Source organism: Azolla caroliniana, unplaced genomic scaffold (assembly GCF_043228905.1).
Source record: "Azolla caroliniana isolate FFs.n. ecotype wild unplaced genomic scaffold, voAzoCaro1.0.p SCAF_6, whole genome shotgun sequence".
NCBI lineage: Eukaryota > Viridiplantae > Streptophyta > Polypodiopsida > Salviniales > Salviniaceae > Azolla > Azolla caroliniana.
Genome location: NW_028230441.1, coordinates 11,523,085 through 11,540,455, shown reverse-complemented (window position 1 = coordinate 11,540,455; position 17,371 = coordinate 11,523,085). Strand labels below are relative to the sequence as shown.

At 44.3% G+C, this 17,371-nt stretch overlaps 1 protein-coding gene and 2 non-coding genes across 3 annotated transcripts; 1 reads left to right on the top strand and 2 right to left on the bottom strand.

Annotated features, from left to right (window-relative positions):
* Positions 1-11,284: 11,284 nt before the first annotated feature.
* Positions 11,285-11,357, bottom strand: TRNAK-CUU (transfer RNA lysine (anticodon CUU)). The gene has a single exon. It is a non-coding gene; the product is annotated as a tRNA-Lys (tRNA).
* A 970-nt stretch (positions 11,358-12,327) lies between these two features.
* TRNAK-CUU (transfer RNA lysine (anticodon CUU)) lies at positions 12,328-12,400 on the bottom strand. The gene has a single exon. It is a non-coding gene; the product is annotated as a tRNA-Lys (tRNA).
* Positions 12,401-14,203: 1,803 nt separating this feature from the next.
* Positions 14,204-17,100, top strand: LOC147863078 (bifunctional bis(5'-adenosyl)-triphosphatase/adenylylsulfatase FHIT-like). Its single transcript, XM_087321768.1, has 5 exons — positions 14,204-14,301; positions 14,674-14,795; positions 16,074-16,239; positions 16,458-16,628; positions 16,747-17,100. The coding sequence occupies exons 1-5, from the start codon at positions 14,284-14,286 to the stop codon at positions 16,843-16,845; spliced, it is 576 nt and encodes a 191-aa protein (XP_087177894.1). The 5' UTR covers positions 14,204-14,283; the 3' UTR covers positions 16,846-17,100.
* The last annotated feature ends 271 nt before the right edge of the window (positions 17,101-17,371 follow it).

The following is a 17,371-nucleotide window of genomic DNA, read 5'->3' as shown; positions in this document are numbered from 1 at the left end:
CCGGATGCGCGACACCGGACCTGGCGATGCTCAGGTGGATAGCGTACATCAAGTCCCTGGACCCGGAAATACGACACATTTCCGGAAAAGACAACGCCATGGCCGACATGCTTTCGAGGGCGAGGTTTGATGACGAGGGCGGCATGGTTTTGGAGGACGAAGAAGTCGGCGTGGACTTCTTCAAGGCGGCGTACGTGACAACCGATGGGACGAGCACTCCGACACTTAACGACTTCGACGAGAGCAAGTACGATGGCGAGTGGCTCCGGATCGGGGGATTTTTGAGGACAATGACGCCGGATGCGTCATGGACGAGGGACGAGGCCAACCGGATCCGGAAGAAAGCTTACCGATTCTTTCTCCGGGACGGATACTTATGGAAGCACCCGAAGAAGAGGAACGGTGTCGTGAAGATTTTCGGCAATAGTGTGAAAATCCCATAAAACGTACAAAATCGAGTATGAATCATGTAATACAATAATTGTGAAGATAACATTTTTAATATCTAAAGTACAAAATGATGGAGGTTTCGAATGCACTTTATTACACGAGAAATGGACAACTAAATGTCAAGATATGAGGGTATAAAGTTTGTGAAAAGAAAAGAGAAAATTGTGAGATATCCCACATAGGCACGACAAATACGACTCTCATCATATATAAGGTGGAGCAAAAGATATTATCTTTGTGTCTATGTGTGGAGCATAGAGAGTTCAAGGTAACTTGAACTTAGAGTGGAGGTGGCTAGCTACTCGTAAAGGGTTTTGGCCAACCAAAACCGGACCGGCGATGGAGCCGGTGATCCAACGGCATCCGACCGCAATCCGATGGCGGCATGCGGCACCGGTATCCGGCGTCGGTATCTGACGGCGGCATCCGGCGTCGGCGTCGGCATCCGGCGATGGCATCCGGCGAACCGGCGACTAGATAAAATAAATATATAAAAATATATACATATACAAGGAGGGCAAGTATGGATTCGAACCTTGCACCTCCAAGTTAGGAGTCAAATGGCTTACCATTAAGCCATAGTATTTAGTTGAAATTATATTTCTATCATTGTACTTTTACATGTAAATTCTCATCCATGAGTGCTAAAATGAGTGACATGGTTAGCATGCACCACATGTAATACTTAAGCGCCAAATGGCAAACATGCAATTTATGCATGCCTTGTACCCTCACATGCATCATATGCATGAGAGCATCTATAAAAGAGGGAAGGGGGAGGAGAAAAACACGGTTTTTTTTTTATGAAAATTAAGAGGAAGAAATTCGTTATCATGTGCGACAACCACGAGGTGTTCGTCGAAGAAAAGAGAAAGAGAATAGAAGAGCAAGGGCCATCAAAAAGACATGAAACAAGGAACGCGAAAAAGAAGGACGATGCGGAGACAAGTCGACCTTTACAAACGGAGGAACGAGAATCAAGCCGAAAAGGGGAGCCGAGCATACGAGTTGAAGAAACGGTTCGGCCCGTGAAGGTTGGTGTCGAAGACCCCACTCGGAGGACAAGGACCATACCTACCTATAAGCTAAGGTCGGACATAGAGCAGACGACGGACCTAAAGAAGATTCTCGAAGAACGAGTTCTTGATAGCCACGTAACTTTGTCCTTGAGGGAATTGCTTGGCATTACGAAGAAGGAGTTCCATGACACGATCGTGGACCTTGTTAAGAGAAAGAGACAACAATCGGACGAGGAAGAAGAGAAGCCGCAGAAAGCAAAAACGAATGCCATAACGATGGCAAGAGACGAAATCGATGAAGATATGGTGGACAGCCACTACACTCGACCTCATTGGGCACGAGCGACAACGGAGACGCCGGTGAAGATCGGGGAGAAGAAAGAGACCGTCGTAGCCTTGATTGACCATGGCTCGGAGATCAACCTCATGTCAACCGACTTCTACAAAAAGGGAAGATGGCCAATCAATACAAACCACGGATGGAAGATTCGCGCAGCAACAAAGTCTACGGAGGACTTGTACGGAGCTTGTCCCAATATCAAAGTCACGATCGGGGATGTGGAGATGGAACAACACTTCTTCGTACAAGAATCGGCAAGTCACGATCGGGGATGTGGAGATGGAACAACACTTCTTCGTCACATCCTGTCATCCTAGGGCAACCTTATATCACATCATCTCGGATGGAGACCAAAGTGTTCGATAATGGAGCAGCCTTCGCACGAATAAAGAGTCTTGACAACCAAAGATCGGTCCAATTCCTAACGGTGCGAGCCAATCATGAAAGGAATCGAGATAGTCTCGGAGGCGAATCCTCGGATTTTTAGAGCGGACTATTGAAGCATGGGGCACAAATAGTCCGAGAAATCACAAGACCCCACAAGAAAGAAGAGTGTGTGGATTGCAAGGAGAAGCGACATGTGTCACACCTAGTGGCGCATGTAAACTAGTACTACCCGACAAGAAGCACAAGCGCCGGATACAAGAATTCGAGAAGATGCTGAAAGAAGAGAACATAATAGAAGAAGGAGAGTTCATGACTCATATTATGGAAGAAGCCTCATTTAACGACACCATCGGCGAAATCGAGGACGTCGTGGACTTGAGCTATCTTCACAACCAACGTGTGATTTCGGTTAACTCCGTCAACATGTACGCTATCATCGATGAATACCGTCGTGGCATCTCGATGAATGAAGCTGACATCAACACGAAATATAAAACAGTGGATAAGAAGATCAAGCCAGTTGCGGTTCCATTACCGGAAGATAGCTGGCAAAAGATGAAGGAAGTCGCTAACGATCCAAGCTTAAGAGATCCAAAGAAGATAGGTCATGACTTTACCAAAGAGACGAAGGGGAAGCTACGAGTTGGAAAGGAGGATTTCCTTCTCCCTGAAGAGGAGCGAATGTTTCGCGATATGCTTGAGAGACATGGGAAGGCTTTCGCATTCTTCCCACGAGAAATCGGATGCGCCGACCCAAAGGTTATAGAGCCAATGGTGATCTTCACGGTGCCTCATGTGCCTTGGAATTTGAAACCGATACCGGTTCCGAGAGCACACCTTCCGAAGCTGATCGAGCTCTTAAAGGAGAAGGTGAGTATGGGAATTCTAGAACCGTCGAATGCTCCTTATTCCAATAGGTGGTTCACGGTGCCGAAGAAGAATGGATCATTGCGATTCATCCAAGATCTTCAACCCGTCAACAAGGTGACAATTCGAAATGCCGGAATCGGTCCGAGCGTGGACGAATTTGCCGAAGCGTTTGCGGGCCGGTCCATCTACTCCATTGGCGATCTCTACTCCGGATATGACCAATTCCAGTTGGCGATCGACAGTCGGGACATTACAACCATGAGGACTCCGATCGGGCTTGTGCGGATGTGTACCTTACCCCAAGGCGCAACGAACTCGGTGGCTCATATGGTGAATGCCATGAATAAAGTCTTGAAGGATTGCATTCCGGACATCACAATGCCATTCTTGGATGATATTCCGATAAAAGGATGTTCGGATGAGGAGAAAGATGAATCGAAAGATAAGGAAGGTTGTAGAAAGTTCGTTGCGGATCATATGAAAGATTGCGAGAAGGTGCTTCAAAGGCTCGAAGATGCGAATTTGACATTTTCGGGAGAAAAATCCGCATTCGGGCAACCAGAGATCTTGGTGGTAGGTCACTTGTGTGGAGCATACGGCCGAAAGCCCTCGCCATCCAAAGTGAATGCAATCCAAGACATGAAAGAAGAATGCGAAAACCAAACGGAGGTTCGAAGGTTCCTTGGAGCGTGCGCATTTTATCATATATGGATTCCTCACTATGCTCATGTCGCCAAACCGTTATATGGACTACTAAAGAAAAGAATAAAGTTCGAATGGCGAGACGAGCACACAGAGGCGATGCAAAGATTAAAGAAACTGCTTCTTGAAGCTCCGGCACTAAGGAAGGCCGACTATGCCGAAGGGAAGCCAATTTACGTGACCGTAGATACGAGCCCAACCGGAATTGGGTGGGTCATCAATCAAGAAGGTGAAGATAATGCGTGATATGCCGTCCGGTTCGGAGCAAAGGTTCTCAGCGAACGGCAACAAAGATATGCCCAAGTCAAGCGGGAACTTTGGGGTATTGTGTCGGCAGTGAAGATGGACAAAGATTACCTAATCGGGTCAGAAGTGATAATAGAGACAGATTGTCTCCCAATTCTCGGAATGGTCTCGGGATGTGCGACCCCAGATCTTGCTATGCTAAGGTGGATCGCCTACATCAAGTCTTTAAACCCAGAAATCCGTCACATCGCAGGGAAGAAGAACGCCATGGCTGACATGCTATCGAGGGCAAGATTTTCAAACGGAAGTAACATGGTTTCGGAAGATGAAGATGTCACCCTCGACTTCTTCAAGATGGCTTGATTGTCGGCGGAAGACCAGGACACGCAAACCCTCCACGCCTTCAACGAGAACGACACATAGCTCGGTGACAGGGTATATGCCGACGGAGCTTATGTATGGACTAAAGCTGATTATGCCCATCGAAAGGACGATCGCCTCATGGGTAGCGATACCGTGGGAGAACGAGATGAGCCGAGAAGAGTTATTAGCGGCGCGGATAAGGCAACTTCAAAGAAGACCTGAAGATTTAGAAAAAGCGCGAAAGATGATGAAGGCAGCCCGAGTAAAGAACAAAGTTCGGTTCGACAACACGCATCGACTTCGTCCCAAGAAGATTGAAGAAGGGGATTGGGTTTTGGTCTACGACAGCACCCTTGACAATCAACATAGTACAACAAGGAAGTTCGCAAGAAGATGGTTCGGGCCGTATGTGGTGACAAGTGCCAACGATAATGCCACATACCACCTTGCGGAACTAGACGAATCAAGGTTGAACGTACCCATTGCGGGAAAAAGAGTAAAGCTTTTCAAGAAAAGACAAGACAAGGATCCTGACCTCGATTACCTCGACGATGAACATAATAGGCCAGATGAAAATGAAGACATGGAGGAATCTAATTGATCATCGTAGCCGAAATCTCACTTCTTCTCTTCTTGGCACGTACCGGAGGACGTGCGGTTTGGTGGGGGTGGATGTCGTGAAGATTTTCGGCAATAGTGTGAAAATCCCATAAAACGTACAAAATCGAGTATGAATCATGTAATACAATAATTGTGAAGATAACAATTTTAATATCTAAAGTACAAAATGATGGAGGTTTCGAATGCACTTTATTACACGAGAAATGGACAACTAAATGTCAAGATATGAGGGTATAAAGTTTGTGAAAAGAAAAGAGAAAATTGTGAGATATCCCACATAGGCACGACAAATACGACTCTCATCATATATAAGGTGGAGCAAAAGATATTATCTTTGTGTCTATGTGTGGAGCATAGAGAGTTCAAGGTAACTTGAACTTAGAGTGGAGGTGGCTAGCTACTCGTAAAGGGTTTTGGCCAACCAAAACCGGACCGGCGATGGAGCCGGTGATCCGACGGCATCCGACCGCAATCCGATGGCGGCATGCGGCACCGGTATCCGGCGTCGGCGTCGGCATCCAGCGGCGGCACTGGTATTCAGCGTCGGCATCCGGCGACGGCACCGGTATTCGGCGTCGGCATCCGGCGACGGTATCCGGCGTCGGCGTCAGCATCCGGCGGCAGCACCGGTATCCGGCGGCGGCATCCGGCGAACCGGCGACTAGATAAAATAAATATATAAAAATATATACATATACAAGGAGGGCAAGTATGGATTCGAACCTTGCACCTCCAAGTTAGGAGACAAATGGCTTACCATTAAGCCATAGTATTTAGTTAAAATTATATTTCTATCATTATACTTTTACATGTAAATTCTCATCCATGAGTGCTAAAATGAGTGACATGGTTAACATTCACCACATGTAATACTTAAGCGCCAAATGGCAAACATGCAATTTATGCATGCCTTGTACCCTCACATGCATCATATGCATGAGAGCATCTATAAAAGAGGGAAGGGGGAGGAGAAAAACACGGTTTTTTTTTTATGAAAATTAAGAGGAAGAAATTCGTTATCAAATCAATTGTGTAATCTCAACTTCTCTCTTTCCCAATCTATCTTAACTACTTTCTCGCCAAAGCTTGTATCGACTCTGAATCCTTCCGGTCCAGAACCCCGGCGGTTCCGCCTCACGATCCGCGTGTAGTGACGGATCTTCACGACAACGGCATCCCGCTCCGGGTGGTGGCGATGAAGGAAGAACAGGAGGAGCTGCTGACGGCCTACCACGACAGCCCTTGGGCTGGACACCGTGGAACGTGGGCCACGTTCGAGAAGATAAAGGGGAAGTACTGGTGGCCGGGACTGTACCGGGACGTGCATCGGTTCGTGACGACTTGCGAGAGCTGTCAGATGCACTCCATAGTCCGACATCGGGACAAGCTTCACCCTACGTACCCTCCGACCATCCACTTCAAATGGATGGTAGACCTGGTGACGATGTCGATGGGAGTAGGACAGATGCGGTATCTGGTCCTGGCTCGGGAAGATCTGACGAACCAGGTAGAAGGCCGGGCCCTTCAGAACAAAACGACCGCGGTCGTATGTCGGTTCCTGATCGAGGACGTGATATGTCGGTACAGGTGCGTCGGGAAGATAATGGCTGATCGCGGGGAGTTGGACGCCGAAGAGACCGAGGAGCTGTTCGATCGGCTAGGATTCAAGCTCTCGCTTACCACTGCGTATAATCTGGAGGCGAATGGGAAGGTGGAGCGCGGACACGGACCGATCGTCAAGGCGTTGGTTCGGGCATGCGGAGGTCAAGTCGGGAACTGGCCGCGGCTGTTGCCTTACGCGTTGTGGGCAGACCGAACTACGCACAGTTCGGTAACCGGATTCATGCCGGCAGAGCTGATGTTTGGGCAGAAGTCGATCATGCCGATGGAACGCACGATCTCCTCTTGGGCAACCGTGGACTGGAGAGACGAGATGAGCCGGGAGGAACTGTTGGCGGCGCGCATACGACAGCTCGAGCGAAGACCGGAGGATGTGGAGCAGGCCACGGGAAAGCTTCGAGTGGCAAGGACGAGGAACAAAGCCCGGTTCGACCGAACGCACCGGCTCCGACCGAAGAGGATCGAGGAAGGCGACTGGGTGCTAGTCTACGACAGCAGCCTCGACAACCAGCACCGAGCGACACGGAAGTTCGCAAGAAGGTGGTTCAGGCCTTACGTGGTACAAAGCGCCAACGACAACGGGATGTACCATCTGGCGGAACTCGACGGCACAAGAATAGCGATACCGGTAGCTGGGAAGCGGATCAAAGCGTTCAAGAAGCGTCACGACAACGAACCGGATCCGGTTAACCTGGACCGGGACGACGAACGATCCAAAACCGAGGAAGAACCGACGGGCGGGGAATGAAGGCTGGACCGGTTTTCTCCGTCCCAACACAATTTGGCGCATGCCGGTGGATGCACGGTTAGGTGGGGGCGGATGTCGTGAAGAAAACCGTCCACGAGCGGAATCCGTGCACCGGAGCGTAGAAACCGACTCTTCATGCACGCGCGCCTTAAGTTGTACGTAGGAGATCCTAGGTAGATTCGGTAGGTAGGGAGTAAAGGGGAAACGGCTCCTTCCTTGCCTATAAAAAGGAGGGAGACGAGGAGGGTAGGGGATCGCGGAGAGTCGAGGACGAAGTGCTGTCGGTTTGCGTGCGAAGGCTTCTCTCTCTCTCTCTGGTTCACAAACTCCATAGCTTCCTTCTGTGCAGGTTTCGGGAGGCTCGCGCTGCTCTGAGGAATGCCCGAGTGCTTCCGGCAGCACCTCCAACCTGTTCCTGTCTTTCCGTGCGTTTACGAACAGGTATCGGCATCTGTTCGCCGGCCTGTTCGGTTGTAACCGACTTCGTGTTTTGTTGTCTTCGTGTTCTTGTTGTTTGTCTTTGTTAATACATACATACATTCGTGTCTTTCTGTGTCGCTGTCCCACTTGCGTCTTTGCATCGAAGGGCCGTGTCCCTGTGGATCTACGCTCGCACGTAGAGGGTTCTTCCCCTTCCTCTCTCGCTCTTTGGTACAGGACCCCTAAGGTTCCGCCTCATTCCACGCATCCGCGAGGAATACCTCGACAACGGTGCATGGTGTCTTAAAGATATTTGGTCCAAAAGCCTAATAGTATTTTGTGCATAAAAGAAAAAGATCTAAGCAAGACTTGAACCTAACACCTCCAAGATAGGAAGCAATAGGCTTATCATTAAGCCAAACCATTTCTTTAAGGATTATATTTTTATCATTATAGCTTTACATGTAAATTCTCATGTGTGAGAGCTTAGATGATGACATGTCAAGCATGCATTGCATGCATTTCATGCATTTCGTGCATGTCTTGCACCCTCACATGCACCATATGCATGGGGGCATCTATAAAAGAGTGGAGGAATCAAGCAAAAGGGGATTTTTTATGAAGCGAGCTTTGTACTTTATATCAAATTTAATATTAAGAAGAAAATTCGTTATCCAATTGATGTATTATTCAAGAAATTAAAAGTAAGAAATTCGATATCCAATTAATGTATCAATCTTGTTCTTCAAATTTGAAGTCAAGAGTTCAATCTTAATCTCTCTCAATCTAAAGTCAAGCATTCTATTCTATCTCAAGCTCTCTCTCTCTTTCAATCTATCTTAAATACTTTCTCGCTACTACAAACTTCGAATCCTTCTGGTCCAGGACCCCGGCGGTTCCGCCTCACAATCCGAGTGTAGTGACAAATCTTCACGACAGCGTGTCCTGAGCGGTGAAGTTGAACTTTGGTATGTTCATACGGATCGGCAAGTTGCCGACATCTTCACAAAATCGCTCGGATCAAACAAGTTGGAGCACTTCACTAAAATGCTTGGTGTTCAGCATCTCGACGTGCCACGCTTGAGGGGGAGAACAGGCAAAGACACCGGAACGGGCAAAGGCAAAGAAGCTGCCAATTACACTGGTGAGGGAAGAACCGATAAAAGCAGAGTCAAGAAGGACAGAGCCGACCGGAAGAAGAAGGCCAAGACCCGGACATGGTCCGATGTGGTGAAGGGCCTGGAACCGGAAGACGAATCGGGAGCGACCATTTTGGACAAGAGTTGGACCGAATCAGAGACAGCCGATTCGGTTCAACAGACGGATTCGGAAGAATCGGATCAACTGAAGGCCCAGTGGACAAGAAGGCAGCGGAAGTCGACGACAATACGTAGGAATTCGGCAGGTCGACAAGTGCCAAAGTCACAGCAACAAGGGAGCAGAATTGGGCCTGTTGAGCAGACAAGCCGACCGAGGAGGTCGAGGTTCACAGAATCAGAAGGGTCGCAGCAAACGGAACCGGACCGAACGAGCAGCGCGAGCGAGGCGGAGCAACTCCAAAAGGAGCTGGATGGAAGGACCAGCTGCCATGGAAACTGACACTACGATCCGACCTCAAGTTGAGCTTGAGGGGGAGTATTGAGCGGCAAGCTCAACCGGATCCGGATCAGCTGAATAAGCTTGAGCCGAATCGGCATCCGAAAGGATGAGCCGGATCGGTGAGCCGGTGAGCAAGCAAGCCAATGAGATGGGGAGCCGGTTAGCCGAATCGAGCAGTAATCGGAAGCCTAGTAGCAACCTAGACTACTAGGTAGTTAATGAGGCTTGAGGGGGAGTATTGAGCGGCAAGCTCAACCGGATCCGGATCAGCTGAATAAGCTTGAGCCGAATCGGCATCCGAAAGGATGAGCCGGATCGGTGAGCCGGTGAGCAAGCAAGCCAATGAGATGGGGAGCCGGTTAGCCGAATCGAGCAGTAATCGGAAGCCTAGTAGCAACCTAGACTACTAGGTAGTTAATGACTCGTAGTTAGTGTTAGACGCTCATGTGAGCATTTGAAGTACACCGTACTTCTGTCAGTCCTCTTAGTACTTGTATAAATAGTGTTGTTGAGCACGTTTTATGTACATAGAACTATTATTGTTTTGTAATAGATTTTTAATGTTCTGCTCATTCTCTGTCTCTACCGCGTACACTCTATCTTTCTTTCTCTATCTCTCTCTGTCTGTTGCTGTCCGGCGGAGCCGGTTTGTTTGACGCTTCTGCACCTTCGTTTCTACACCTTTCTCCTGCATTTTCTCTGACTTCTCCTTAAGATCTTCGTTCGTGTTCGTGCCCTCCAAATATGAATGCACCATACCTTATATTCTTCTAGTATTTAATACCTTGAAATCTAAAAATGGTTTCACACATATGTCGTACGTCGGCTAGGTGTCTTCTCTATGCGACACTTTCACTCATACATATAAGTTTGATGGACATTTATCAGCAGGGCATGAATTCCGGCGACCATGGAGCTCGAACGCATGACCACAAGGTGAAGAACCTTGCACTCTTCCATTTGAGCTAGGCCGGATGGATATCTTTCTAACGTGACACTTTCATTCATACATCTAGATTGCGTGGAGATCTACCATGGCATGACTACTGCTGCCCATGGGGATCTAACCCATGACCATAAAGTTAAGAGCCTTGCGCTCTTCCCTCTGAGCTATGCTAGTTAGATGTGTTGGTACTCGACCCAATAACCACAAGATTAAGAGTTTTGGCTTGTTCCATATGGAAAGTGAGTATAGAGAAAAAAATTGCAATGAGTAGAGGAAGAGAAAAGAATGCTATGATATTATATTAGGGAGATAATACAAACTGGATAAAGTTCAAATAGCACTACAAAACTAAAGAACTATTTGATTTCCTATCTCGCAAACTCCTAGAAATCCTTTCTTCATCTCCTTCTTTTTCTCCTATTCTTCTTTGCACTACTTTCTACTTTCTCTCCTCCTTCCTTCTATCCAGCCTCTTCTCACTTCTTATAATGTTCTTATTCTTAAACATACCTCTCTTTTTCAGGCTAATTTTACAAGTTTTTCATCTCCTATACTTCGTTATGACACATGGACCTTCTCATCGTCATATCTCCCTCACCAGAGCTCCAAATTTAAAGATGGAAAATTCCAGACATTGCTCTCTTCATGATCTGTCCAGCCCATATCTCAATGACAGAGTTATAACCGTTCCTTTTAGACTATTTTTACTTGCCCGTCTTTTTCTCCTTTTAAATTTCTCCTACTTTTTGTTTGACTTCTCCTTAAAATCTTTGTTTGTGTTCGTGCCCTCCAAATATGAATGCTCCATACCTTATATTCTTCTAGTATTTAATACCTTGAATTCTAAAAATGGTTTCACACATATGTCATACGCCGGCTGGGTGTCTTCTCTATGCGACACTTGCACTCATACATATAGATTTGATGGACATCTATCAGCAGGGCATGAACTCCACCGACCATGGGGCTCGAACCCATGACCACAGGGTTAAGAGCCTTGCGCTCTTCCATCTGAGCTAGGCCGGCTAGGTATCTTCTTTCCTAAACACTTTCATTCATACAACTACATTGCGCTGAGATCTACCATGACATGACTACCGACGACCGCGGGGATCAAACCCATGACCACAACTTTAGATCTTGGTGCATGTTCTTGCACTCGAAATGTGAATGCTCCATACCTTATATCCTACGCAGCTCAATGCCTTCTCTACGTTGTCGTGAAGATTCCGGGCCATAAGCGGAAGCAAGGTGAAACGCGCAGGAACACCGGTATACGCGAGTGCATGCCTCGAGGGAATTAAATAGGATTTAAGTACTAGGCATGAGTATAAGGAGGGGTACTAGGTAGTTAGAGCATTAAAGAAGATATAGACATCGCATAAGTAGGGAGAGTTACGAGGAGAGAATCTAGGACAAAGGGGTGACGGGTCATGAATGCTTGTAACAGTCGTCCCTTGTGCTATAAAAGGGGCGACCTTTGACTGTCTTCAAAAATGCCATCGAGAGGAGAGGATACAGAGAAGGACCGACGACTGATCGCAAAAGAAGGCGCTTCCCCTGATCGCGGTAGACATCCGAGTGCTCCCGACCCGGGGATCGACCTTCTACGCACGGACGTCTCTTTGTATTGGGGTTTTACGAAGCTCTACGCTCGATCACCAGCTCTGATCCGGTTGTAATCACAAGCTGCACCGTGCACCTGTGTTATAATAGAACTCTTTCCACCTAACATACTTTGTTCTCAGTGTCTTGGCCCGTGTCTGTGTCTACGCGTGACTCTCTTACTCTCTCTCGTTCGCTAGACTTACCCGCTCTCCCGTGGCCTTAAGACCTACGCAGTCCCCAAACTCCTCCCTCCTCGATTTCCTGATTCCTTGGTTGGAGACCCCCGTGGTCCTGCCCGACTTCTACGCATCCGCGAGGATATCCTCGACAATGTGACACTTTCACTCATACATCTAGATTTGATGAACATAAAGTAGGGCAAGAATGCCGCCGACCATGGGGCTCGAACCCATGACCACAAGGTTAAGAGCCTTGCGCTCTTCCATCTGAGCTAGGCCGGCTGGATATCTTCTTTACATGACACTTTCATTCATACATCTAGTTTGTGCGGAGATCTACCATGGCATGACTACCGCCAGCCATGGGGATCCAACCCATGACCACCAAGTTAAGAGCCTTGCACTCTTCCCTCTAAGCTATGCTATTTAGATGTGTTGGCGTTGGATCCAACGACCACAAGCTTAAGAGTTTTGGCTTGTTCCATACTGAAACTGAGTATAGAGAAAAAAATTACAATGAGTAGAGGAAGAGAAAAGAATGCAATGATATTATATTAGGAAGATAATACAAACTGGATAAAGTTCAAATAGCACTACAAAACTAAAGAACTATTTGATTTCCTATCTTGCAAACTCCTAAAAGTCCTTTCTTCATCTCCTTCTTTTTCTCCTATTCTTCTTTCACACTTATGATATGGGCTCTTTCACACTATAGTGGCCGAAAGATCCTATCGATCAACTTTGATCGTTTAGTAATTAAACCGAACTGAACCGTTAAGCCATGGTTTAACGATTTAAAACCATTCTAAAAAGTTTAATGGTTTGGTTTGGTTCGGGTTATAAATAAATGATTTGGTTTCAGTTTAGTTTCGTTCCAATACTCAAGTTTATTGGTTTATAGGTTTGGCTTAAAGGTTTATGGGTTTTTGGTGAACTTTTTCAACCCCCTTTTAATGGTTTAATTAATGTTTTTTTATTGATTTAATAAATTTAATTTAATGTTTTTTGGTTTATTTAGTTTTTTAATTAATTTGACATAAGCGGTTAGGTTTAAAGTTTTTATTAAATGGTTCAGTTTAGTTTCAACTTTCAACTTTCCCTAAACGGTTTGAATTTAAATGGTTTGGTTCAATTTCAAGGCAAAGAAACCGACTCGAACCAAAACCAAACCGGGCCCACTACTAATTGGCTACTTGCTTGACCAACAATCACTATCATACTAAATTAGTTTTGCGGATTCCAAAAGGATAATGACTTTTCCTATTCTATACATTGGGCTTTCTTATCGTTTCATATCGACCATATGGCCATAGTATTTTGAGGAGATTTATCTAGAATTACAAATGTGTCCCAAACTTGATGTGCGTGGGGGGTTGCTCCGGATATGTACATTCTTCACGGCAAACACATATCTCCTCCCATCCATCATCATATAGTCATCTTTATTTTGTTACTTATTTCTTTTCCTTATCTTCTCCAAGTTCCTTATTTATTATTTTTGTTCGTCTATTCTATGCATAGATTGACATATTCACACCTCCCCCATGAATGAATACAAAATGCATGCAAAAGTATTCGTTTTTTTCCCTTGAACGAACAACAAATTGCATCCTCGCCTCCCCCTCCATTTTGTTCCTAGCTTGAAATTTAGGGTTTCGACTCAAAACACTAATTTCGATCATATTTCCTATTTTCGGCATGCATCCTCGCCTCCCTCTAAATTATGCCTACTACATCTTGTTCTCTCGGCTTGCAAACTCAAGGTTTTGTTGAAACCCTAATTATTTAATTATTAGCGATTTAATTAATGTTTTGGTGAGTTTATTAAGTATTAGTGAATTAAATCCTTTTTATTATGAGAAACGAATGGTTTGATGATCTTTTGGGGCGATTTCTTTTTTCTTTCTCGAATATGGCGAAGATCACGAATATGACGACGTGCCAATCTATGATTCTATCAATACATACATACATCATATTTTCATTAGATGTTATGTACGTATACGTATACGTATACATATACGTATGTGTGCGTGTGCGTGTGTATTTATGTGTGTCTAGCCAACGGTGTTTTCATCTCTCACTCCCAAATTCTTCCTCTCATCATCGGCGCTTCCTCTTCTCCTCCCGCTCAATTCCTTTGCAGACGGACGCTTTCAGCAGCCATGGCAACTACCTCCCAGGTCTCTCTCTCCCTCTCTCTCTCTCTCTCTCTCTCTCTCTGAGTACATCGTCGAATACTGATTGTTGGAATGTGAATTTAAGATTGGAGAGGTCAGCACGAAAGAAAAGAACAAACGTTCTTTGCTTTAATACATGTACTAGAAGCCAATACTAATGTAGATTATATGTTCTTTCTCTGGGTAGATATGAAAGATCGTTTATTTTCTTATGTGTTGTGAATAATGAATCATGGCCTTATGAGGGTTGCGATGACTATATACACAGTTTCAGACATTCTTTTATTTGACATTATTATTGGAAGAAATTATTGATGGAAATCACTCACAGAACCTTAACCCATTCTTTCTAAAACATGTGTACATATATAACAGGCGACACAAGAACATTTCATGTTTGGGCCTTACAAGATCGGTACAGGAGAGGTGTTTCTTACAACCAAATATTCTTTTGCGTTTGTGAACCTGAGGCCAATAGTACCAGGTCAGATGCTTTTCTTTTACCATTTCCGAGAGACATGTACTTTGAAATTTTAGACCATGTATGGGTTTCTATTCCTATTAAATCTACTTTCTCAAGCATGTGCATTGTGTATGCAGGTCATATCCTTCTTTCTTCCCCTTTGGGAAAGTAGTGGTTTTGTTCCATTCGTACTTGAATACTTAGAAAACAAGTTCAATTTTCATATGGAAGATGTGTCAGCTTTACTTGAAGCATATAAAGCACATACGATCTTTGCATATCTAAGTCACTTCCTATCTATGTGAATACACTCTTAAACGATTTTACAGGCTTCACATGTAAGGCAACTTTATTTCTACTTGAATACTTAAACAAAATGGTCAATTATCACATATCAAATTCTTGTGCATGCATTATAATTTGGTGTGGAAGTGCACACATGAACACTTGTTGTCTATGTCTTTCAATTCATGATCAAGATATCTATTATCACAAGGTTTTAGCATAAATGAATGATTCGAGTTCATCCTTGACTAAATCACACATGTACTCGTGAGCTCAAACTGATGTCGTGCCTTTCGGCGCCAGATCGTTTGCGTGAGTCGGGTGGGAACCGCTGGGGTTTTGGACTAGGAAGAGGAGAGTTTTAAGGCTAATAAGAATATAAATATATTGTAAGAAAGAGTTATAGCAAACTTGTGAATCCCACGAGTGTATTGTATTAGATTAATCAATATGAATATAAGAATATAAATTTGGGTTGAAAGAGAATGATATAGAATCCTCGTGAATCCCATGAGTATAGTTTATTAATTGGTATTTTTTTAGAAACATATCTGGTTTCCAAATATTTTTCACACACCTATTACATTGTGCTCCCCATCCTTATATAGTGATGAGGGAGTCTTAGGAATCCATGCTTTTTTTTCTCTAATTATAGACTCCATGCTTTTCTTATAGATAGACTATATGCTTTATCTAAAGTGATTATGCTTTTTCTAACTTATGTGTTTTTTATCAACTATAGCGTTCATGCACGCTAGATGTACATGCGTAGCTTTTTATTTTAGCATGCGTTTTTCTTTTAACTAAAGTTTATCCTACTTGAATTTACTATTTTCATGTGGGACATCTACTTTTTGACATGAATGAAATGCTAGTGTAATGGTAAGACATTACATTACTAACATGGAGGTGCAATGTTCGAATCTTGCACTATGCATATAATACTTTTTTTGATATTTTCTTCTTTTTTTCTTCATATTTATTCAATCGGTTATTTTATATTATTTTCATGTAGTGTACGAAATACACTACGACAGTGCGTTGTACCACGTATGGTGGACTTAACTGATGATGAAACAACAGATCTATGGATGACTGCGAGGAATGTAGCTTCTACATTGGAACCTCATTATGGTGCAAACTCTGTAACGTTCGGCATTCAGGTGAAGTCTTCATTTTTTGGTCTTCAATTGGTAATGCGTGGTGAACTTTGACGTCTTTCTTATTTAGGTTCTCTCTTATGCTAATTCTTGTATTGTACGAAATAAGATGTTGCAGAAATATATACAAGGTTGTTTAATTTATTGCCCTGCTTTTCTTATTGTGAATTTAAAGCAGTTCATTGGTTGTGTCAAGTTTTCTTTGGCAACGAATAACTAGGCTTTAACAACGTTGGTGCATTTCTCTATAACTGTTAGCTTTTTATTGTGTCATTATATTTACATATTTTGTCCAAGGGTTTGTTTTACAAGATGGTGCACAGGCAGGGCAAACAGTGCCTCACATCCATATTCACATTTTACCTCGTAAAGGAGATGACCTGCAAAAATCAACAGATATGGGTCATGCTGATGAGGAGGAGGTTTGCAGAACATTCTATGTTAACGAATCGTCATTTGATGATGTTTAATGATTTATGAGCAGTTGATGTCAAAATGTGGTGGTCTCACCTTACATTTACCTTTTTGTTCTCTCAGCAGGCACAACTCAAGAAGCATTTGGATGCCGAAGAACAAGGGAAAGATCGTACAAGAGAGGATATGGTGGAAGAGGCAACTGAATTAAGAAAGCTATTTTGAATAATATATACCAACCTACACTTGACACTATCATAGCTAGAGCTAGCTCTACTACACCAGAAGGAAGAATATCTTCGTAACCCACATGAATATTCTTGGGTTACCGGAATTTCTTCCCTTCTGAGGTTGGTTTTGGCATCTCTCAATTGAAAGAATGCTAGAATAATGTCAGTATCTACAAGACAAAATAAATTAGGCTAAGCTGAAAATTGCATAAGCATCAAAAATTGGAATGAAGCTTTCATGATTGATTCTATTGAAGTTTACGTGATATTGGCACAAGTGGTGAAGTGAGATTCTATTGAAGTTTACGTGATATGATTCAGATAGTGAAGGTTTGTTAGATGAAGCAGCTACATTGAACCTAAACACCATTAGATTCTATTGAAGTTTACATGATATGATTCACAGAGTGAAGCTTTGTTAGATGAAGCAGCTACATTGAAAGTAAGGCAACAAATTGCCATTAATGCAGCATAACAATTAAGATTGAGTCAAGCAGTAGATATAGCTTGAGAAAGGTTGG

Bases quoted from the DNA above. Each gene is read 5' to 3' on its own strand.
- LOC147863078 (XM_087321768.1), top strand. The intron at 14,796-16,073 runs CTTTTACCATTT...TGTACGAAATAC, and splicing joins GTACCAGGTCAGATGCTTTT to ACTACGACAGTGCGTTGTAC. The intron at 16,240-16,457 runs GTAATGCGTGGT...ATTTCTCTATAA, and splicing joins CATTTTTTGGTCTTCAATTG to CTGTTAGCTTTTTATTGTGT.